Source organism: Ascaphus truei, chromosome 2, assembly GCF_040206685.1.
Source record: "Ascaphus truei isolate aAscTru1 chromosome 2, aAscTru1.hap1, whole genome shotgun sequence".
Taxonomy (NCBI): Eukaryota; Metazoa; Chordata; class Amphibia; order Anura; family Ascaphidae; genus Ascaphus; species Ascaphus truei.
In genome coordinates, this window is record NC_134484.1 from 160,737,593 (window position 1) to 160,761,417 (window position 23,825).

Below are 23,825 nucleotides of genomic sequence, written 5' to 3' on the forward strand. Positions count from 1 at the left end.
TATGAGAGTCCTGGTAATCATTTAGAACAGGTTTTTGGAAAATTGGCAAGTTTCCTGTTAAACACATTACCCCATCTTCAAATCATCTGAAATTCAAGCTAAATGAAGCACTTTAATAGCTTAAAACACGGGTCCATGGGCCCTCAACTCAGCTTTAAGTGAACATCTACAAAACAGTGCACTTTGTACGCCTACTGCGACAGGGAGTCTTCATTTGTAAAAGGTATGTCATACTCAATCACAGATCAACAATGACAGCAGTCCATTGGAATTCAAGCTAGTCAAACTAGTATTTCACTGTAATTAGTGTACAGTAAATACAAATACCATTTGTGGTGCATTTGCATGTCTCCGACAGGTCTGCAACGCTGTTCTTTTCCATTATTGCTCTGCTTCCACTGTAGCTAGAGATTCTGGGTAATGATATGCAAATGAGCACAGCTTGTCACAACTTATCCATTTTAACATTGATCCCTAGAAGCGTATGCCTGTTGTATTACACAGCTTTTCAGCACAGCCTGGGTTAACGAAGTGCACAACCAGTAAACCTCACATACAGCCGTTTCAACCTTTTGGGTCTCCTGTGAGGATGGTTTCTGGACATACAATGTGAAACTGGTACATGGGTTTAACCGCACATTAAGTTATGGCAGGTTAAAAAAAAAAAAAGTGACATAAAGCCACCACCATACAGTGTACGGTTTCCCTGGCAGAAGTAGAAACACTGTTTTCCAAGCGATAACGGGAAAAAACAGGGTTACAGACCTGTCCAAGACATGCAATTGCACCAGAATTGACAAACCGTAGCAGCAATTGCACAAATGAGTCAGAGCTTCTTACCTGCTCTTTCACCAAACTTACACTGTCTGTTCATGACTGCAATGATTCATTTTTATTAATACTTACTTTTATGTTTAGATCCCTTATCACTGTATTATACTAGTCAAAGCCCTGCACATATTACTTGATATAGAGATAAAAACACACACAAATTACATTTTCATTCAATACTCTACTTTATGAAAAACATAAAATGGCAACTTTATGTAGATCACACTGCTGGTAATAAAAAAACATAAAAAAAAAAAAAGACAAGACAGTGCAATGTAAAAATTACTTTTCTTTATTAAGAAGTAGCTTATTGGTCGCCACAAAATATGTTAGCTGAAGTCAGTATTTTCAAAGAGCCCTTTTTGTCGTGTGTACAACTGTAAAATAAAATAACTACATTTTGATTACAGGCTTTAATGCAACATGCATATATCATATGACATTTAAATAAATTCATAGAACATAGAATTACAGTGGTCTGTTGGTAATTGTATCACAGAAGTTCTGAATATACCTTCTGCTGCCATTCGTAAGACTTAACTTGGCTTAGTGGTTCATATTTAACATGATGAGATGCCGTCAGTCAGGTAGTTTAATATAGAATCTTCAGAACAAGTCAACACTACATTTATTGTGACTGTAAAATCCCTTTATGGCTTTTGATACATTTTTACAAGTTTAGTTTAACAGACAGACCCTTATGATATGATCTTGTTAAAGATCATTTGTAGACTTTTTTTTATCTAAAGTAACATGTTACTCTAATGTTCCAAAAGATAAATGTAGCAATTAAGAGTTATTGTATCATTACAACTGTTACAGCCTCTGCTATCTATGGGCTGATATGTAACATGAAAGCCGTGTCAACATTCACGTTTAAACACATTTATTATTGTTATTTTGGTCCACCAGTAAAAAGATAACTGATCAGAAGAACATGATTATTGAAATCAGCTTTTATCTTCCACCACAGACGACCCACCAAGCTATGAATATCAGAGGATAGTAGGAAGACAGGAGGAACTTTTATGGCAAATAGAAAAAAGTTGTAGATACTAGTTGGCTATGCACCCAACTCAAACATGTTTAAACAATTTAAATAGGTTTTTGATTTAAGTATCACTGTTGTGAATGAATAATATATGCACTATTGGTAAGACCATCTTGATTTGATAATAAAATATATATATTATTTTTTAAGACGGACTTTCTTTAAGCGTATATGGAATCGTCTAATCGCACACTACATCAGTATCCATGAATTATCCATGAATGATAGGCTATTAATGTTACAGATTAAAAGTCTAAATAAGCACCCACAATGTTATAAACAGAGATATGATGTTGGCATTCTTGATAATGGATGATTTCATACAAAAATGAATTAAGGATCAATGTTCACATTAAGAAATGTTTTTGTTTTCTTTTTGCTGTAAACAGAAATCTGGACATTGGCTCTCGCATTAAATTACCGATTTGGCCATCGTGACATTATGTCTATATTTTCTGGTCCAGAGCGGTATTATTTCTTCTATGGTTTCCATACGCTGCCCTTAATCATCTGCCATGTAGAAACGGTACATCACAGCAACAATTAAGGCTGATAACCCTGGAATAATCCAATTGGTCCACCAACTACAAAATAATGAAAAGAAAGCACAGATTTAATTAAGCTGCCCCAGTACATAAAAATCAGATGAATGGCTAAATATTTTCAGCTGCTGAGCCCTGTTGATGTATAAAGATGGAAACTGAAAATGACGAGACAGAAATGGAAGGAGAGTGACCAAATAATGAGATCACAACCGGTACTTAAACGTGGTGTGAACAAAAACATGGTTATACCAATTTTGAACAAACCAATTATGCATTTCCGGGTCTCGTACATTTTTTTTTACATTTGTATATCTGTAATGAGTCTCCTTCAAAATTTACAAAAATTTTTTATTTTTTATATACACAGCTACAATCTTTCCTCTCAGGACTTTTTCCATGAAACCTTAAAATTACAAAACTTCTGGAATAACTCATTAAAGAGGATATGAATTTGACATGATAATCTGCAAAATATATATTTCTATCTTGGACCATAAGGGTGGTAAAGTTACATCTCTAGCTATTTATCTTGAGTTTGGTCATGTCTGAGGAGTATCTAAAGGGACATCCTTCTCTTTGGGCTACCATATAGAAAGTGCCATTTTAATATCTAAATTGCCTTTATATTTTGGGTGACATTAAAATGACTCTCCTAAACGAAGTTTAAATGATAATGTTCTCACTGTGCCTAAAATATATTAACACATACTGAGAAATTAGTACAATACCTGGAATCGGATTCAGAAGTGGTAAGAAGTGTGTCCTGCAAAACAACGTCACAGGAGCATTAACATACAAATGTTTACACCCAACAATAGAAAGTTAACAAAAATATAAAAGGTTTGTGAGAAGAGCCATCAGAGAAGCATTTTATGTAGCTCTAAAAATTGGAGAAGTACATTTCCCCGAAAGAGGAAGCATTGTTCAGAAGTAAATTTGTGTTCCCTACAGAAATTGTGTGTATTTTTTAATTTCATGGGACAGTAATTTTGGCACAAGCTACATAAAAAAAAAAAAAATTAAAACACAAACCACTCTCGTCACCTCAGAATCAACTGGAAAAAAATGACAAGAGCATCGAAGAAAATACTTACGGAACTAAAAATGCACAGAACAAACAATGGATTCAAACCAGAAAATAAGTATGTATAAGTATTGTTAACAATGTGAAACTATGCATGCAAAATGTCAATACTATAGAAAAGTTTCTCAACCGGGGTTCCGCATACCCATGGGTTTTGCGAGAGGATCAAAAAGGTTTCCACGGGATTTCCCCGATCTCACAGAGCCGGGCAGTTTCCTCTATCCCGATTTGTTGCTGCTGGGTAATGCAGCCAATCAGGAGGTGTACGGAGCCTGCGAGGTGTGGCCAAGCAGAGGAGGAGGAAGCAGCATAGGCTGGAGAGAGGTGAGGCTGTGCATATTGGTTTTGTTCTGGTGTGTGTGCGTTCTTTGTGACACTCTCTTTGTGTTCTGTGTTTTCTGTAACCCTGTCCTGTTGTAGGAATGCCTCAGCAACTGAGCACTGTGGTCAGGGGTGCCTCTAGAGAAAAAAGGTTGAAAACCACTGCCATAGAAGCACAGTGGCTGTGCTCTGATATGAAGCATACAAGATAGATTCTCATTCAGCACTGAAACTCACCACCGGTTTTTGGATCTTTGACCGATCATCCTATGAAGGAAAAACAGAACGTTACAGAGACTACAGGTATGTAGAAGATAGAGAAGTACTTCATACTGTATATTAATGCCGACCTCCTGCAGATTCAAAAGAAGGTCAATTTGGTTGATGGTGGGCACTTAATCATTAGAGTAAAAATAACAATTTTACAGGTCTACCTTTTCATACCATGAGCATTTATTCTCTGAATGGTTTTCTTTACTCAATATAGTGGTTTATTAGTTATTATAGGCTAAAGCTGGTAAATTCCAGGCATTATTGAAACCCCTGCTCTCTGATTGGATAATGCCCGGAATTTTAACCAATCGGTAATGGCCCGGAATTTTTGGCACCTTGCCATGTTTTTCAGCCAATCAGCTTTCACAGTTCTCATTCACAAAGAGTGAGATCAGCTCTCAGACAGGGGAGGTGATTGGACAGGAGGCACTGACTCCTCCCCCACCCTGTCTGCAGAGAGCTCCATACAGGTGAGGGGAAAGGTTTGTGTGTCTGCTGTGTGTTTTGTGGGTGTAAAGGTGACCAGCAGAGTTTTATTGGTGTGTGTTTTCTGTTGCTGTGTGTTTTGTGGGTGTAGAGGGGGCAGCAGAGTCTGTTTTGTTGGTGTGTTTCTTCTGTGTTTGTTTTGTGGATGTAGAGGTGGCAGAGCCCGTTTTGTTGGTTGGTGTGTGTCTGCAGTGTGTGTTTTGTGGGTGCAGAGGGGGGGCTGCAGTGTGTGTCTTGTGGGTGGAGGAGGGGTGCAGTGTTGTGTGTGTGTCTGCAGTGTGTTGGTTTACGGGGGGGGGCTACAATGGGTGCAGAGGGGGGGCTGCTGGTATGTGTTTTGTGGCTGTAGAATGGGCAGCAACTTGTTTTGCGTGCGTGTGCCTGCGTCTCTGCGTGCGCCTGTGTGCGTGCGCCTGCGTGTGTACATGTCTGCGTGTGTACATGTCTGCGTGCGTGCGTGTGTCTGCGTGTGTACATGTCTGCGTGCGTGCGTGTATCTGCGTGTGTACGTGCCTGCGTGCCTGCTGTGTACGTGTCTGCGTGCCCGTGTGTGTGTCTGCTGTGCGTGTGTCTGCTGTGTACGTGTCTGCGTGCGCGTGTGCCTGCTGTGTACGTGTCTGCGTGCGCGTGTGCCTGCTGTGTACGTGTCTGCGTTCGTGCGCGTGTGCCTGCTGTGTACGTGTCTGCGTGCGCGTGTGCCTGCTGTGTACGTGTCTGCGTGCGCGTGTGCCTGCTGTGTACGTGTCTGCGTGCGCGTGTGCCTGCTGTGTACGTGTCTGCGTGCGCGTGTGCCTGCTGTGTACGTGTCTGCGTGCGCGTGTGCCTGCTGTGTACGTGCCTGCGTGCGCGTACGTGCCTGCGTGCGTGTGCGTGTGCCTGCCGTGTACGTGCCTGCGTGCCTGCCGTGTACGTGCCTGCGTGCCTGCCGTGTACGTGCCTGCCTGCCGTGTACGTGCCTGCGTGCCTGCCGTGTACGTGCCTGCGTGCCTGCCGTGTACGTGCCTGCGTGCCTGCCGTGTACGTGCCTGCGTGCCTGCCGTGTACGTGCCTGCCGTGTACGTGCCTGCGTGCCTGCCGTGTACGTGCCTGCGTGCCTGCCGTGTACGTGCCTGCGTGCCTGCCGTGTACGTGCCTGCCGTGTACGTGCCTGCGTGCCTGCCGTGTACGTGCCTGCGTGCCTGCCGTGTACGTGCCTGCGTGCCTGCCGTGTACGTGCCTGCCGTGTACGTGCCTGCGTGCCTGCCGTGTACGTGCCTGCCGTGTACGTGCCTGCGTGCCGTGTACGTGCGTGTGCCTGCCGTGTACGTGCCTGCGTGCCTGCTGTGTACGTGCGTGTGCCTGCTGTGTACGTGCGTGTGCCTGCGTGCGTGCGTACGTGCCTGCGTGCGTACGTGCCTGCGTGCGTACGTGTCTGCGTGCGTACGTGTCTGCGTGCGTACGTGTCTGCGTGCGTACGTGTCTGCGTGCGTACGTGTCTGCGTGCGTACGTGTCTGCGTACGTGTCTGCGTGCGTACGTGTCTGCGTCTGCGTGCGTGTCTGCGTGCGTGTCTGCGTCTGCGCGCGTGTGTCTGCGCGCGTGTGCGTGTGTCTGCGCGCGTGTGCGTGTGTCTGCGCGCGTGTGCGTGTGTCTGCTGTGCGTCTGCGCGCGCGTATCTGCGCGTGTGTGCGTATCTTCGTGCGTGTGTGTCTGCGTGTGTGTGTGTACGTGTCTGCGTGTGTGCGCTTGCGTGTGCGTGTGTACGTGTCTGCGTGCGTGTGTGTGCGTGCGTGCATGTGCGTGACTGCGTGCGTGTGTCTGTGTGCGTGTGTCTGCGTGCGTGCACGTCTGCATGCGTGTCTGCTTGTGCGCGTGTCTGCATGTGTCTGCTTGTGTCTGCGTGCGTGCGTGTCTGCGTGTCTGCGTGCGTGTCTGCGTGTGTGTCTCTGCTTCTGTGTTTGTGTCTGCATGTGTGCGTCTGCGTTTGTGCGTGTCTGCGAGTGGAGGAGGGCTGCAGAGTGCTTTGGTGTGCGTCTGCAGTTTTGTGGGTTTACAGGGGGTTGCAGTGTGTGTGTTTGTGGGTGTAGAGCGGCGGCTGCTGTGTGTGTGTGTGTGTGTGTGTGTGTATGTTTCGTGAGTGGAGAGGGTGGAGGAGGGCTGCAGTGTGTTGTGGGTGTGGAGCAGGGGGGGCTGCAATGTGTGTAGGGGGGCTGCAATGTGTGTAGGTGGACTGCAGAGTGTGTATATATAGAGCGGGCAGTGTGTATGTACAATTTACTTTTAATAAACTTGCAGTAAAAGCAAAATAATGTAGACAATTATGCTGATAAAAAAAATCAATATGACTACAAAAAAGTGTCTATCTTTCAATGAAAATGTAAAAATAAATAAACCTACATTTAGCCTGTAATAGTAATAATCCCCTCAGAACAGGGCATTACTGGCCAATAATTCCCTGGCTTGGTTAAAGTTACGCGGCTTCGCCTCAGGCCTTCAACTCTTATGGCCAAAAATGCCCTGTTCTGAGGGGATTATTACTTAAGTAGTCACCCCTGTCTCAGTTTAAGATGCCACGCATGTTTCTACATTGGTCTTGTGGTTAGTTGTTGGATTCCGTCAGATTGCCTCTCATACGCAATACATCATTGTTCAACTTCTCTTTATTCTACATGGGAAGCGTATTTATTTTAAATACAATACACATATTTCTACTATTATTCATTTGCTTACTATTAGCTTTTCACAGACTTGCATTCCTTTAAGATGGGGGGGATGGAAAAAATTGGGGGATTGCTGTTTTTAGACTCTGTATAGCAGTTTGACCCGTAATCCAATGCATGCAAAGAAGTAAATCACACGAAAATGTGATATCCCATTCATGTGCCGTGTCATTCTCGGTGCTACATAAATATGCTGTCCACCGGGATGGTATAAGAGAAACCATCCCCTTAAAGAAATGCAAGTCTGTGAAAAGCTAAAATAGTAAGCAAATGAATAATAGTACAAATATATATATATACACGTGTATATATATAATATATATATATATATATAATATATATATATATATATATATATATATATATATATATATATACAGAAATAAATACACTTCCCATGTAGAATGAAGAGAATATATATATATATTTATTTCAACTGCATGAGTCCCGTCCCTCCCACCCCCACCCCCTCCCCCGTTCTGACAGCAAAAGGGAAAAAGTTAATAATAATGGGAGGTTGCTGCTTTAAGTTGGATTTCTTATCTCACTTTACTCAAGTACCTCAAATGTGTTTTTTTTCCTGCACTGTACTTAGGTGTCAAAGACAACTGACATTTCATTAACAAATCGGGTACTTGCTGCCGTTTCTTTGGCATGTTATAAAGTGCCTGGCGCGTGCTGCGCCGTGCTGATTTTTAGATGGCTGACGTCAGTCAGGCTTTCTATAGAAAGGCCGCGCGCGCACGGCAGGGAGAGGGGAGCCGACAGAAATTGAAGAAATTCATCTTTTCGCGCCGCTGTCGGCGCTGAAATGTATGTATATGTGTGTAGTTGTGTGTGTAGTTGTGTGTGTGTGTGTGTGTGTGTGTGTGTGTGTGTGTGTGTGTGTGTGTGTGTGTGTGTGTGTGTGTGTGTGTGTGTATGATTGCAGAAGTTAAAAAAAAATATATTTATTAAAGTTTTTTTTTCTTTAAAAAAAATAATAATAAATCTAGGACTTGCATTCACTCACACAACCCATGCGCGCACACATACATACACATACATATACATTACCTGCAGCTCCCGGCACTATATACAGGAAAAGCATGCGGCACGTGCACACGCGTTCGCATAGGAACACGCGGCCGCACGGCCGCATCCTGTAAATAATAGCCCTTTGTTTACTTTATTTTTGTGTATTAAACAGGCAGGACAAAAAAAATGCCTTAAGGTACAATACATATTTCCAATTTGCTAGGCAGCTATGGCAGCAGTTTTTGCTTTTCACTGGTGACACTAACCAAAATCAATGTGGTTACAAAGTGCATGACAGTCCTAGTAATCATAGGTGAAGTGGCTGCTAGGAGCATTATGGAGTAGCACCATTTAGTAAATGTGGCAAATAACTCAATTATGCACAATTGTCATTTTCCTTTGCCTTTACTTTCTGGGAGGCAGCTAATTGACTAACCAATGGGCTCAAAAATGTAACCCTTGCTACTTACGGAGATGCCGTTATAGCCAGCACAAAATACATTTAAAGGAACTGGTCTTTTGGATGCAAGTTTCAAGTCATTCAGGGTTCTTAGGGAGGAGGCTTCAATGGTTAAGCACAATTTATTAGAAGCATATTATGAATGTAATAAAGCATGCACTCACTGGATGAAGTTCTCCTACAATAAATTCTTTTGACATGGTTCTGGCATCCGTAGAATGTCCAATGTCCTCAAAGGTCTCTGTTGCATCTCCTCCAGCTTGTTCCCGTAGGACCTCCTCTCCACCTGGATGCTAACACAGCAGGGAGACAACATGAACAAGCCGAGCTTTCCACAAATCTACAGATATCATTCAAGAAAAACAAACACGCTTTAATCCTCGATCAGTATTTATACTGCTTGTCAGACAAAAATGTTAGCCAAGAATTGTCACGGGAGACCAGGCATTTATTTACACCTTTTTACCAGGATCATACATTGAGCAAAACATGTAAAGTGAAATAAATTGTTAATTTATTCGCAAGAAAAAGGGCATACACACAATGATACACAAACTACGTAAGAAAAGACACACTTATGGGGGTAAAAAAAAAACTAGACTTTCCTAGCTACTGTGTGGGACAGTCAGGGGGTAACCAGGCCATTAATAAAAGGTATTATGCCAGGCTGGTTACCTCTGAGCCATATTGGGAAGTTTAGAGCAAGCATGTCAAACTCAAAGGCTAACCCGGGCCAAATAAACAAGGTTTAAGTTTAGGTGGGCCGCAAAAAAACAAAAACTTCAATTTTCATAGAAACGTAGGTTTATTTTGAAAAGTACAGTATATAAAAAAAAAAAGAACAACGATAAAATTAATGTTTTCTTCCTGACACTTGGCATCTCTGGCTCTCTCTCTCTCTCTCAGACACACTCTCTCTCTCAGACACACTCTCTCTCTCTCAGACACACTCTCTCTCTCTCAGACACACTCTCTCTCTCTCTCTCAGACAGACACACTCTCTCTCTCTCTCAGACAGACACACTCTCTCTCAGACAGACACACTCTCTCTCAGACAGACAGACACTCTCTCTCTCTCAGACAGACAGACAGACACTCTCTCTCTCTCTCAGACAGACACTCTCTCTCTCTCTCTCTCTCTCTCTCTCTCTCTCTCTCAGACAGACACACTCTCTCTCAGACAGACACACTCTCTCTCAGACAGACAGACACTCTCTCTCTCTCAGACAGACAGACAGACACTCTCTCTCTCTCTCAGACAGACACTCTCTCTCTCTCTCTCTCTCTCTCTCTCTCTCTCTCTCTCTCTCTGACAGACACTCTCTCTCTCAGACAGACACTCTCTCTCTCAGACAGACACTCTCTCTCTCAGACAGACACTCTCTCTCTCAGACAGACACTCTCTCTCTCAGACAGACACTCTCTCTCTCAGACAGACACTCTCTCTCTCAGACAGACACTCTCTCTCTCAGACAGACACTCTCTCTCTCAGACAGACACTCTCTCTCTCAGACAGACACTCTCTCTCTCAGACAGACACTCTCTCTCTCAGACAGACACTCTCTCTCTCAGACAGACACTCTCTCTCTCAGACAGACACTCTCTCTCTCAGACAGACACTCTCTCTCTCAGACAGACACTCTCTCTCTCAGACAGACACTCTCTCTCTCAGACAGACACTCTCTCTCTCAGACAGACACTCTCTCTCTCAGACAGACACACTCTCTCTCTCAGACAGACACACTCTCTCTCTCAGACAGACACACTCTCTCTCTCAGACAGACACACTCTCTCTCTCAGACAGACACACTCTCTCTCTCAGACAGACACACTCTCTCTCTCAGACAGACACACTCTCTCTCTCAGACAGACACACTCTCTCTCTCAGACAGACACACTCTCTCTCTCAGACAGACACACTCTCTCTCTCAGACAGACACACTCTCTCTCTCAGACAGACACACTCTCTCTCTCAGACAGACACACTCTCTCTCAGACAGACACTCTCTCTCTCAGACAGACACTCTCTCTCTCAGACAGACACTCTCTCTCTCAGACAGACACTCTCTCTCTCAGACAGACACTCTCTCTCTCAGACAGACACTCTCTCTCTCAGACAGACACTCTCTCTCTCAGACAGACACTCTCTCTCTCAGACAGACACTCTCTCTCTCAGACAGACACTCTCTCTCTCAGACAGACACTCTCTCTCTCAGACAGACACTCTCTCTCTCAGACAGACACTCTCTCTCTCAGACAGACACTCTCTCTCTCAGACAGACACTCTCTCTCTCAGACAGACACTCTCTCTCTCAGACAGACACTCTCTCTCTCAGACAGACACTCTCTCTCTCAGACAGACACTCTCTCTCTCAGACAGACACTCTCTCGCTCAGACAGACACTCTCTCTCTCAGACAGACACTCTCTCTCTCAGACAGACACTCTCTCTCTCAGACAGACACTCTCTCTCTCAGACAGACACACTCTCTCAGACAGACACACTCTCTCTCTCAGACAGACACACTCTCTCTCTCAGACAGACACTCTCTCTCTCAGACAGACACTCTCTCTCTCAGACAGACACTCTCTCTCTCAGACAGACACTCTCTCTCTCAGACAGACACTCTCTCTCTCAGACAGACACTCTCTCTCTCAGACAGACACTCTCTCTCTCAGACAGACACTCTCTCTCTCAGACAGACACTCTCTCTCTCAGACAGACACTCTCTCTCTCTCTCAGACAGACACTCTCTCTCTCTCTCAGACAGACACTCTCTCTCTCTCAGAGAGACACTCTCTCTCTCTCTCAGAGAGACACTCTCTCTCTCTCAGAGAGACACTCTCTCTCTCTCAGAGAGACACTCTCTCTCTCTCAGAGAGACACTCTCTCTCTCTCAGAGAGACACTCTCTCTCTCTCAGAGAGACACTCTCTCTCTCTCAGAGAGACACTCTCTCTCTCTCAGAGAGACTCTCTCTCTCTCTCAGAGAGACACTCTCTCTCTCTCTCAGAGAGACACTCTCTCTCTCTCTCAGAGAGACACTCTCTCTCTCTCTCAGAGAGACACTCTCTCTCTCTCTCAGAGAGACACTCTCTCTCTCTCAGACAGACACTCTCTCTCTCAGACAGACACTCTCTCTCTCTCAGACAGACACTCTCTCTCTCTCAGACAGACACTCTCTCTCTCTCAGACAGACACTCTCTCTCTCTCAGACAGACACTCTCTCAGACACAGATACACACACACAGATACACACACACAGATACATAGACACACACACACACACAGACACACACGAGAGCAGCAGTGGAGAGCAGAGGCAGCGACGGATGTGAGTGACTGGGGGGAGAGGGGGGAGGGAGGAAAGGCATGCGATCGATCCGTGCAGGACAGGCACATTTACAACTAACTCCCTCCCCCCCAACCCCCTACCTTCTCCTATCACCCGGGGCAGAAGGGGACAGGACACCGCGCAGCCACCAGCAGGTAGAGGAGCGGGGAAGCTGACACACACACTCACCGTGTGCTCTGCACAAAGCGGAAGCCCCGCCCCCGGCTTCCTCTCTGCCTGCAGCCAATCCCCTGTGGCATGAAGGAGGGATAATCGGGAGGGATAAGCGGAGGGATGGTGGGGAGGGATAAACGGAGGGATGGTGGGGAGTGATAATCCGCGTCGCACAGATTGGGGACCACTGGGCTGGGCCGCAAATATGTTCGTTGTGGGCCGCATGCGGCCCGCAAGTTTGACATGCTTGGTTTAGAGTGTCAGTTCTTGAACCCATGTATGGTACCTGCAATGTATGTATTTGTACTGCAATAAAAGATGTGTGTTTTACCTTTCCGGGAGTGCTAACCAGTGGAAATTCTCAGGCTGTGTGTTTCAGGGGGGACTTTGAGGTAAAAGTTGTGTCAGAATGTGTCTAGCTAGAAAGGGTTCAGAGTTGTTGGTTTCCCCAAAAATGTATCCGGGAATCAGGTCATATTCCCGGGGACATATAGACACATCACTCCGGTCAAAGTCCTCCCTTGAAAAAAGTTACGCGACTCACCGCCAGGTTTCCCTGCTTCAGCACAGATTAGAAAGGTAAATGATGGCATAGGGATTTATGTATCCCGGGTATGGTCAAGGTTCCTTAAGTTAGTGAGGGTTCCCCAGTATATTCCCAGATGCCCAAGAATCAATATAGAGGTTCTGGGGGGTTTATCCAACTATATATTAAGCTGCGATAAGTTTTATGAAACCCAAGTCCAAGTTTCAGTAAGGAAAGAAGATACAGTACCGAGAGTGTGCCCAAGCGTTTTTTGGTTCTAAAGAAAATAGGTTTCCTTCAGGGAAGGAATTACAGTTCTGAGATTGAAGCTAAGCATCTTTTCATTTCACTGTGGGACTTAGAAGAATAATGGGAAATATTTTTCATGCGTCATAAAATGTTTAATAGCCAATGTGTCTATAAGGTTTTACAGTCTAAGGGCCGTTCTATACTGGTTGCGGCTGTGCGCGCGCATGTGCAAACGCGCGTGCACGTGCCGCATGCTTTTCCCTGTTATAGAGAGGGGAGCTACAGGTATGTATATGTGTGTGTATATGTGTGTGCATGGGTTGTGTGAGTGAAGAAAGTCCAAAATCAGATTATTTTTAAAGAAAAAACAAAAAAAAGTTTAATAATTATTTTATTTGTGCACTCATTGACACACAGACACACACAGACACACACAGACACACACAGACACACACACAGACACACACAGACACACGCGTGCCGGTAGCGGCGCAAAATATTCCTCCCCACTGTCTTCCCCGCTGCCTGTCGGCTCCCTGCCGCGCGCGGCCCTTGTATAGAAGGGTTGGCTGACCTCAGCCATCTATAACTGCCGTGCGTGCGCAAGGTGCAGCACGCCCCGCCACTATAGAACGGCCCTAAGTCAGGTTTATAGAGTATGAGGGATATGGTTAGTGGGAGTAGAAACTATATAGTCCCATTCTACCCTTTATAGCCGAAAAGACTTAGACAAGGTAAAAAAAAAAAGTATAAAAGTATATTTTTATTAAACTGCAATGTTTGTAAATGTGTTATACGTATAAGCTGGGACTTTTAGAGACGGTACTCTGAGGGGGGCTAGTGGACTACCAGTTTGTGGTGCCATTGAGTCTGCCCTAGGTCCGTACTTCAAAGCCACAGATACTGCCAGAGGTGATAAAGCCATTTGGGGAGGATGGTTAAGTGGAGAACCCACATCCGGGAAACAATGCAAGTCATCAGGCTAGCATTTGTCTTCCCAGACTTGGTGGTACCTAACCCAGTGGGTGGCTTCTGAATAAACAGTGGCTACGGTGGCCAACTCGCGCATGCCCTTGTTACATTCAGAAGACTCGCTTGCCCGGCATCCCTCTGATTGGTTGGTTGTAAAGTTCCCAGGCTCGGATTGGCTGTAGTATTTCATGAATGAATCTGAAATACTATAAGAAACCCAGCAGCCAATCCGGACCTCAGATTCTAAGCGCCAAGACAGCAGCGGAAAATTTGAACTCACCAAAAGATGCTCTTGGAGAAAACAGCAACCGGCTTCAGAGATTTTCAAGTCAAGAAATGTTCTAAGTCCCACTTTTCGGGGCCAAGTTCTGAGAAGAGAACGTAGCGGTCACTGCTGGAACTACGCACCGAAAAGCGTACCAGGACGTTTTGTACTCTCTCCCGGTCAAGGGATTTTGGCAGCTCCGGAAGAGACATAGTGGTGGCATCTATTAACGCATGCCGAATTGAGTTCCAGAACTTTTGCAGGTAACTCTTGGTCAACCTAACCTGTGTTTCCTGTGCTATTTCAACTAGGTTCATTTTGTTGCCCACACCTCAGTAAAAGTGTGTCCTGTATATTGTAAATCATTGTGTGTATGTCTGTTTCAATGAAATAAATCGCAATTTGTTTTACTTCTTGGTTTTGCTCAGTGATATGAGCCCAGTATAAAAGGTGTAAATCCCTGGTCTCACGTGACACTGTGCACTCTAAAACAGATTTTTATCTTGACTGGGACTTGGATCCAATCGTCCTGGAACTAAAATCAGCTTGTAATCACAGCCGCGACCGCTACGTTCATTTATGACAACTTGGCCGCAAAAATCTGGACTTAGAAAATATTCCGGATTGTTTTTTCTGAAACCGGGGCTCTGCTATTCGCGCAAAAGCACTTTTTAGCACATTCAAAACTTCCGCTGCAGTTCTGGCGCTTAGAATCTCTTGAACTGATTGGCTGAGGGTTTCTTATAGTATTTTGGAACTCATTCACAAAATACTACAGCCAATCACAACGTGGGAACTTTCTTACCAGCCAATCAGAGCGATGCCGGTCTAGAAAGCCGGGTAAGCGGGGAATCTGAATCTGCCAAGGGACATCCGGAAGTTTGCCACCTTAGTCCTTTGCTATTCAGATGCCACCCGCTGGGTCAGGCTCCTCCAAGTCTGGGTGTCTTTCATTCATCCCAGGAAGAGGGTACTTGAGACCTGCCCTGCCACCCAGATGGCTCTCACACCTGGCACGCTCGTTGGCTTTCATCTCTGATGTCTGAGCAGACTTACTGGCACCAAGTTGGTAGCCCAGTGGCCTGTCAGGACATTGGTTCTGAAAGTCCCAGCTCATTTACCATGCACACGAGTACATACACTATTAAAACAACTGTTAAGAAAATATACTTTATATATCCTAAGTTTCTGGTTGTGGGGAATAGAATAGAAAGCTGCACTTTATTTTCTACATTATTCCCTACATTCCCCACACACTAACAAATAGACTTGGACTGAACTTTAAAAGTCCCCTCACAACCTTATATGTGACTGGAGCACTCCAGAACCCCTATACTAGTTCTGGGTGACATGGCATTAACTGGGTATCCCCCTTAACTTAGGGACCCCTCATAGTTACAGGGACACTTTGCATCCCTATGCCCCATTTACCATTCTGGGCTATGCTGAAGCAGGAAACCCTAGAGGTGACTCGCGCAAGCATTTTCAAGGGGAGATATTGCCGGGACAATGTGCCTATATGTATCCGGGAATCGGGTACATTTTTGTGGTGTCCAGCAACTCTGGACCCCGACTAGCTACACATTCTGAGAACACTTTGTCTGCAAAACCCCCTTGAAACGCATACCCTAGCAATCCCTGCTTGCTGGCATCCCCGGAAAGGCAAAAACATAACAATTCTTTATTGTCGCACATTTACATAGCTTGCATATACAACGGTTAGGCTCAAGAGCAGACACTCTGGAACCCCAATTCATGGTGGATCAGAAGTAACCAAACGGGCTTAAACCTTTATTGTGAGGCTGGCTACCCCCTCACCGTCACAAGAATACAAAGCATGGTCCATGTTACAATGGACAAGAAGCTTGTCCCGGTGTCCTGAAACAGTGACTAAAATGTCTTGTTTGTACCAGTTTTGAAATTGCCACCTCAAACCTCTTGGAGCTGCAATTTTAAAGCCGGAACATACAAGACTTAGTCCCCAGCAGCGGCCCGGGTTCCTGCATACCACCTCCGCCATAAGCGTCGGACCCAACATCCGTATCCGCCTGCGGGAACCAAGGCTTTCCCAATCCCCCCACAAAAAGGTAGTGTGTCCCCTGCATAAAAGAGGTATTGGCTGGCCTGGAAGATCCACTACCCCAGATTAACAAAGGTGCATCTACACTCAGCTGTCCTGTGTTTGGGGGTATATCCCTGTGAAATACACACACACACCTTGTGGGGGTGGGGCGAGGGGCGCATGCATCTTGGGGGGGAGGAGTATGTTTTGTGGGGGGGGGGGGAAGAGGTGGTTTATGCATCTGGGGGGAGTGTTGTGTGTGATTCATAGGAGGGGCATTGAGTGAGAAAGAGAGATTATTAATAAACAAATGTTATATTTTGTCCAGTTTGTTACTTTCAAAATGCAGTCACCTTAGCTTTAATGGAGGCATACAGGATTTTTTCTTATACTCGTCGAATGATTTTGATGGTTTAACTTTCCCCACAGATTTAATACACACCCATGTCTTACTTGTTTCAGGTATTTGTGGTAGTAAATTAGTGGTGTGTGTGTTTGTAAATTAGGCTGCTATACGGACTAAACATGATAAATTATATTAAATACCTTATATTTGCACATTTATTCGGACACTTTCTATGCAGCTGAAACAATGATAGTGTGTCTTTTATGTGTTGCTTTTATTATTGGTTGTTATAGTTTTTTTTCTCTTATTTCTGGATCAATGTAAATAACAAAGTTATCCAGTTTTAGGCCTTTTTCTCCAAGCTCCACCATTAGGTTTGCCGCAGTGTAGATCTGCATGTTTATCATTGTCAGACTTCCATCCTTGCATTTGTTTTTTGCTGGACAATAGACAGTAAGGATCGACATCTCCACTCTTGAACTACAGTCTCTTTTTATATAACAAAATGCTGTATTCGATATGTTAATGCCATAACAAAACATTGCCAAGTAAAATAAAATACAGAGTACCTTTCTATAACTTGATTCTATTAGGTGTTCCTTGTTATAAAAATTACTGTTAATGTGTCAGTCAGTTACAAAAACAGAAGTGTGTAATTTTCAATATTTTGTATTGGTGGTTATGGTGTAAAAGTGTATACAGGCAAGTTGTACATGCCAAAAGTAGGAAAGCTAGATAGGGGCAATGCACGGTACGAATAACCATGCTGTTACTATAGATTGACACTTCAGCTACACAAAAGTAGAAAACTAATACTGTAATACATACACGTTTGGGAAAAACAGAATGCAAAGTATTTGGTCCTGAAAGTTCATGCACGGTGTTATAAAGAACTTTCATTCTGCTTCTATAAAAGAGATCACAACCTGCAAAGCAGAACAAAATATATGATACATCTATACACAAAATGAGGATACATCTAGTCCAGTAATTAAATGAGACACGTAGATTATACAACACAAATCTGGATGCAAAATGTTGGTCCTAGTTCATTTGAGATGAGGAATATGTAGTTTTAGATTAGAATCTTTATTGTAGGTGTTCATTAGAGCAGTACTACATTTGTAGGTACATGTCTATAAAGTACAGAGCCTGATATCAATTACAAAAATAAAAAGCAAACAACACTCGCACAAGATTTCATTGCACAATATCCTTACACTCATGAACGCTGCGAAGCCAAGCTGCATGACTCTGCAAAACTAAAACATTCATCCACAGAAAGGATTGTGTAATACACCGACCTGTGATGGCCACATACTAGGTTTCACCCTTGAACGGCAGAGATAAATGCAATGTTTAACGGAGAACACGGAGCAAAGGTCTCAAAATAGTATGAAAGGTCAGTAATGAAACAAGGACTAACAGCAGATAACCAGGGAACATGTATTTCAATGAGAACACTTTCCCGATTAGCAAAACCATAAAAAATGCTTTAATAAAGAACACCAACCTTCACAAGAACTTGCTTACTGCCACAATAAATAACAAATGTGCAAATACATTACATATTTTCTATCTCTTACTATTAAATTAAAAGCTGTGCTATGACTTGACTACCCCTGTTAGGTAAGTCTTTTAGTGGCAGCTCTACAGAAAGCCACCCAAACAAGAGCCCTCTGCCCAGATGTAAAAACCTGCACTGGAAACATTGGGTTGAGGTCTAATCTGATCTGTCTCCAAATGTGAGCAGTAGATTGTCAGTAAACGCTCTCCTACGGGTAAAGCCTCTACAACACATACAGTACATTTTAGGAAACATGTTTTTAGCATATGCCAGTAATTAGTAACTAAATAAACAAACTGTTGGACTCCCATTAGCTATGTAGATTTGGAGTCACAAAAATTCTACTGACGGTAGGACCTGAAGGCTGCATGTATAAAAACTATTTTACAAATGATATGCAGAAAATAAATCTAATACTTTTCTTTGTTAATAATGCACTGTACTTTAATAAACTTTTTCAGAACCTTAAAATGTCACGGTTATAATTTTAAGCGCTTCAGAAATATTAACCAAATAATTTGTACTAACGTTCAAGGGTACGTAATGCTGTGTGTTTTAAAAAGTGCTAGATATTACCTTTATAAGATCATAGAAACTGGCGTAAAAACTCAAGTATAACTAATTTGCGAGGTTTCCTCAAGAATCAATCTATATTCCGTTCTCTACATCAGGGGTGCACAAACTGGGCGGTTGCAGAGGCCCCACGCTCTTCCCCCAGGCATTAAATTGCCAGGGGATCGCGTGAGGCCCCTGCAACTCTCCACTTGTGATTCAGCCGGCTCCAGGACGCGTGACCATGGCAACGCGGTGTCAAATGACGTAGCGGGGTAATGTGACGTCACGGCTGCCACAGTAACGTGACGTCAAATGAAGCAGCGGGTCATGTGACGTCATTTGACGCCGCGCGAGGAAAGGGAGGGGGTGGCCAACGGAGGAAAGCCAGCAACTGGCTATGCAATGAAGCAATGAGGATGGGCTTTACCATACTTAGTTAACTTATGGTGGGTAAAAAAAGTGACAAAAACCCTCCACAGCAAAGCATATAGCAAATGGAAATATTACTGTATGCTCATTTGCATGTCTTAGACAGCAGGTCTGCATCCCCGCCTTTCATCATTATCACCCAGCACTTCCACTGCAGCACATTTCCCAGAATCCCTTGCTGCAGTGGAAGTGCTGTGTGCTGTGTGATAATGGTGAAAGGTGGGGTTGCAGACCTGCTGTCTAAGACATGCAAATGAGCATACAGTAATATTTCCATTTGCTATATGCTTTGCTGTGGAGGGTTTTTGACAGTTTTTTTTACCCACCATAACTTAACTAAGTATGGTAAACCCCATCCTCATTGCTTAGTCAGTTAACCAACCACACACTGATGAGACCCATTAAGGTCGAAACGGCTGTCTGTGGGTGGGTTTTCTGGCTATGCATCTTAACCCTGGCTGTGCTCAAAGCTGTGACCATGCAGCAAGCTTAAGCCCATAGGGAACCATGTTAAAAATGGTTTTGACGCAAAAAGGTGACACTGTGTGTCCATTTGCATGTCATTTCCCAGAATCCCTTGCTGCAGTGGAAGTGCTGGGTGATAATGGTGAAAGGCGGGGTTGCAGACCTGTCTAAGACATGCAAATGAGCATACAGTAATATTTCCATTTGCTAGATTATACACACACACACACACTATTAGTTATGGGTATTTAAGCCATCTCACCCACTTTGCTAAGTGGGGATAGGCATAAGAAATTAAATTTGAGAGAGACCTATTGGATTTATGTATTAAATACATTGAGTCCAATGGGTCTAAATGATTGTATAGACATTAGCACCGTTGTATAAATTGCATCTCCTTATCCTGTCTATCAATGGGGTTTAGAGGTCTGGTTTGAATAGGCTTGTCATATTCCCTTTGTTTCCTGTTCTAGAGGTTCCGTGGCTGGAGTTACACTTATCAATATAGCAGTTTTTAGTTTTTAGTATATATAAAGTTAATATTTAGCACATAAATACATTTGATAATCATATCACAGCACATATTATATTCAATTTAATCACCTTATTTTGGGTATTTATTTGCACATTAGCACTAACATTCTTAAAATTATTTAGAATAGACAGTGTCACTTATAACTATTAGCTTAGTATTAATTATTTTAATACAATATGGATAAAAATGAATGTCCACATACAAATCTAAATGTAAGTGAAATATTTAATAGGCTTATTCACATGAATGCTGTACAATACCGGACTGTCGGATTGTGGAATGCATTTCTAATTGATGGCGTTTGTCCTGGTCTGTTCTCTTGGTGATAAATAAATATGTAAAATTGGAGTTTGCGAAGGGAGGAGATTTTGAAAATCACAATGTTGAAAATTAAAAAACAGATGAGGTTTTATAAAAACTTAAATTACTTTATAACTATTATCAAATGTTGTAGAGAACAACAATATATAAAACAATATTTGACTATGATTTAAAGTATCTTTACTTTATCTATTTTCCATTTTCTCATATAGATGGTGATATACCAAAAAGTTGGAATTTGTCGAATGAATATCAACAATGATTTAAAAGTTGGGACAGGGTCATTTAGGATTCATTTCAATGCATCTCTATACATGTATAATATAATAGTAGATTGACTAATTCAAGAAAGTCTGGTTAACCCTCTTGGGACGGGTTTTTCAACCAAGTGTTAACCACCACTCTTTTACATATTATATGTGGTTTATAGGTAGCTACATTTCATTAAACCCTCTATGCTATTAAGTGTTAAATCAAACTAAATTAAATCAAATTAACTGAAAATAGATCTCTGCTGGCATTTATATACCTGGAACAGGTTTTTCAATCAAGTGTTAACCACCACTCATTTACATATTATATGTGGTTTATGGGTAGCTATATTTCACTAACCCCTCTATGCTATTAAGTGTTAAATTAAATTCATTAAAAATAATAAATCTCTGCTGGCCTCTATATAAGCCTAATAATGTATAGGGTTTTCTTCCTCCATTTGCATCATATGATGTTTGTATTGAACTTATTGTGTATAATTATGCAAAGAATGATTAGTGTGTTCATTTAAGATATTTTAATTTATTGTATAAATTCTCTGTAATCTAGTGAGATTAGGTATGCCAATTCTAGAAACAAAGCAACATATACTCAGGTGGAGATTTGATTAGTCTCTCCCGATTGGTTTCTGGGACTATTTAGTATGTCTACACACAACCAGAATCCATCCCCTGATGAATTCAGCTTGACTGAGGAAACGCGTAGGGCTGTGTGCTGCTGAAAAGCGGTGAGATTTACAAGTCAGAATCACTACGCCGGAGGAGGAGTGTATATTCTACCATGAGAATTGGGAGTACCCCGGACCGGAACGCTGCGCGTCTGCTTTGGGTTGCCGGAGGACTCTCTAGGAGACAAACCCTATTGGGAGGACTCGTGAGGAGGTGACCTTGTAAACATTTGAGCAGAGGACGACAAGCGGAGCAGCTTCCTGGTTCATGTTGGGGCATGAGTATTCTCATAATATGCACTAAAACTTCGGATGTTTGTGAATTTTAAATTGTTTATGTTCAAGACCATTACATTTTTATCAACGATATTATACTAGGATCGGGCACATACATATGAGAAGCGCAAGCTCCATAGCATAATACTGTATGATTACATTTTAATAACATTGAGAAAAAGCCCCTTTGGACATACACTCACAAGAGGACTGAATAAAAGAGTGTTTGATATATAATCTCAAATCGCAATGACATCACCGCCTGAAGTCAGCAGAAGTCCTCATCGCCATAATATAATTTGCACAAAGCAAATGTCCTGATACACTCACAGCACTTGGGGAACCAGCCGCATGGAGCCTGGACGAAAACCGGATGTGAACCTCCACAACGCACACCACCCTCCACCCTGACCGGGCTGGAGGGTTGTCCCGCTTCACACCGCAGTGAGAGTCCCCTTGGATTAGGCTAGATGCATTCAGAGCTGTACTTCCAATGTAGACGGCAGGGCTTCCTCGTGGCTATGCGAGGGACTTCCACTAACATTCATGGACTATTTAACACCTCAAGACATAAATCGCATACTAGGGGGGAAGGAGGGTGGTGTTAGGTTTCAGTCACAGATAACATTCCTACAGGATATGCACTGTTTGCCTGCTTTATTCAATGTACCATCACCGGAAGAAGAGATCAGTGTATCTCGAAAGCTTGCACAAATAAAAGCATTTCGCTAGACCGTCTATTCATTTTTGAGATAGATAGATAGATAGATATAGATATAGATATATATATATATATATATATAGAGATATAGATATATATATTTATGATAGGATAGTGGTTTTTTTTTTTTAAAGCTTGCTGGGATTTTGTGTTTATCAATTTAAAATACAGTAATAGCTCATGTAGCTGAGAGCAATGCAAATCTCATGTTGTGCCTCTGCCAGAGAGCAGAGCTAAACAGACATGTCTTGGATCATAAAGAGAAAGAATGTGCTTGAGTCATCATGACAAAGTGCAGTATATGATGCTACTCTTAAAAACTTATGTAAAAGACCTGTTTTAATTGTCATTGGGTGGTGACCTGCTGAGGCACAACTGGAATTTCAAAGCTTCTTCATAGCAGGAACGGGACACTTCTTCAACCAGTCGTAGCTAAGTATCAGTATGTTTTATTACTATGCAGGGTACAATGGTTGATTAGTTAGCATTAGGGCTTGGTCTGTTTGGTGTACCATAAAATAGCATTGTGGTCCCTAAGTGGATCCTCCCACACGAGGGCTCACACCATAGAGCTACACATTATTAACTGCAACAAACCACCATTTTTGACTATCTATACCAGGTGGTTGTAGGGAGAGTCTTGTTGATCCTCAATCTCCACTAATATTAGACACACCTAACATCAGGTATTTTAGGACCTAGCCGTAGTGGAGTATAGTAACCCCACACTACTCCAAATAAATTTAATTTAATAGTTATACTCACCCGCCCGTTCCACTTGGCCCTAGAAACTAGGGGTTACTAAGTTATTAGTATCCTGCAATCCATTAGCTAATTAGGCTTTGGTTACTATATGAGCCCCTCTTATCATTCGGTCATAGTCCCATCCATAATAGTGCACACTGGCACACACGTGATTAGATGTATTAGTTCCGCGGCTATATCGTGGACAGGCAATATGTGGCTCCATTTCCCCCTCCCTTTCTGTATTTGACTGCACCTTTGCAGCACTGATCCTGTGAGTACATTTCTTCGTTGATAAGCGCAGCAATCACTTGCGTTTTATTTTTGGTCTATAGTGGTTTATTATACGCCTCTATATTCCTAAAGTTCAACCATAGAATCCTCTATTTGTGTATACTGTAGTATAAGGAGGAATCTTTTTATGCAAGTGTCCCCTTCTTTTTATATAGGTCCATGGACCTATTATACCCTATGTATACCCTGTTCATTTATGTAACTGTATTTGTAACCATGTATTATTTGTCTTAACTCTGTGCCCAGGACATACATGAAAACGAGAGGTAACTCAATGTATTACTT

The 23,825-nt window shown here is 42.9% G+C and overlaps 1 protein-coding gene across 2 annotated transcripts in view; it reads right to left on the minus strand.

The window, feature by feature from the left end:
- Positions 1–1,107: 1,107 nt before the first annotated feature.
- The window catches only part of CYB5A (cytochrome b5 type A), a 29,836-nt gene continuing 7,118 nt past the window's right edge, over positions 1,108–23,825 (minus strand). Inside the window, exons 2-6 of one of the 2 annotated variants that reach the window (XM_075585474.1) lie at positions 17,522–17,619; positions 8,931–9,059; positions 4,070–4,099; positions 3,156–3,190; positions 1,108–2,466 (exon numbers count right to left, since the gene is read on the minus strand). In XM_075585474.1, coding sequence (XP_075441589.1) covers positions 2,385–2,466; positions 3,156–3,190; positions 4,070–4,099; positions 8,931–9,059; positions 17,522–17,593 — 348 coding nt within the window. In that variant the 5' untranslated portion in view covers positions 17,594–17,619 and the 3' untranslated portion in view covers positions 1,108–2,384. The remainder of the gene's footprint in view (positions 2,467–3,155; positions 3,191–4,069; positions 4,100–8,930; positions 9,060–17,521; positions 17,620–23,825) is intronic. The other variant, XM_075585473.1, reaches the window with a different exon arrangement.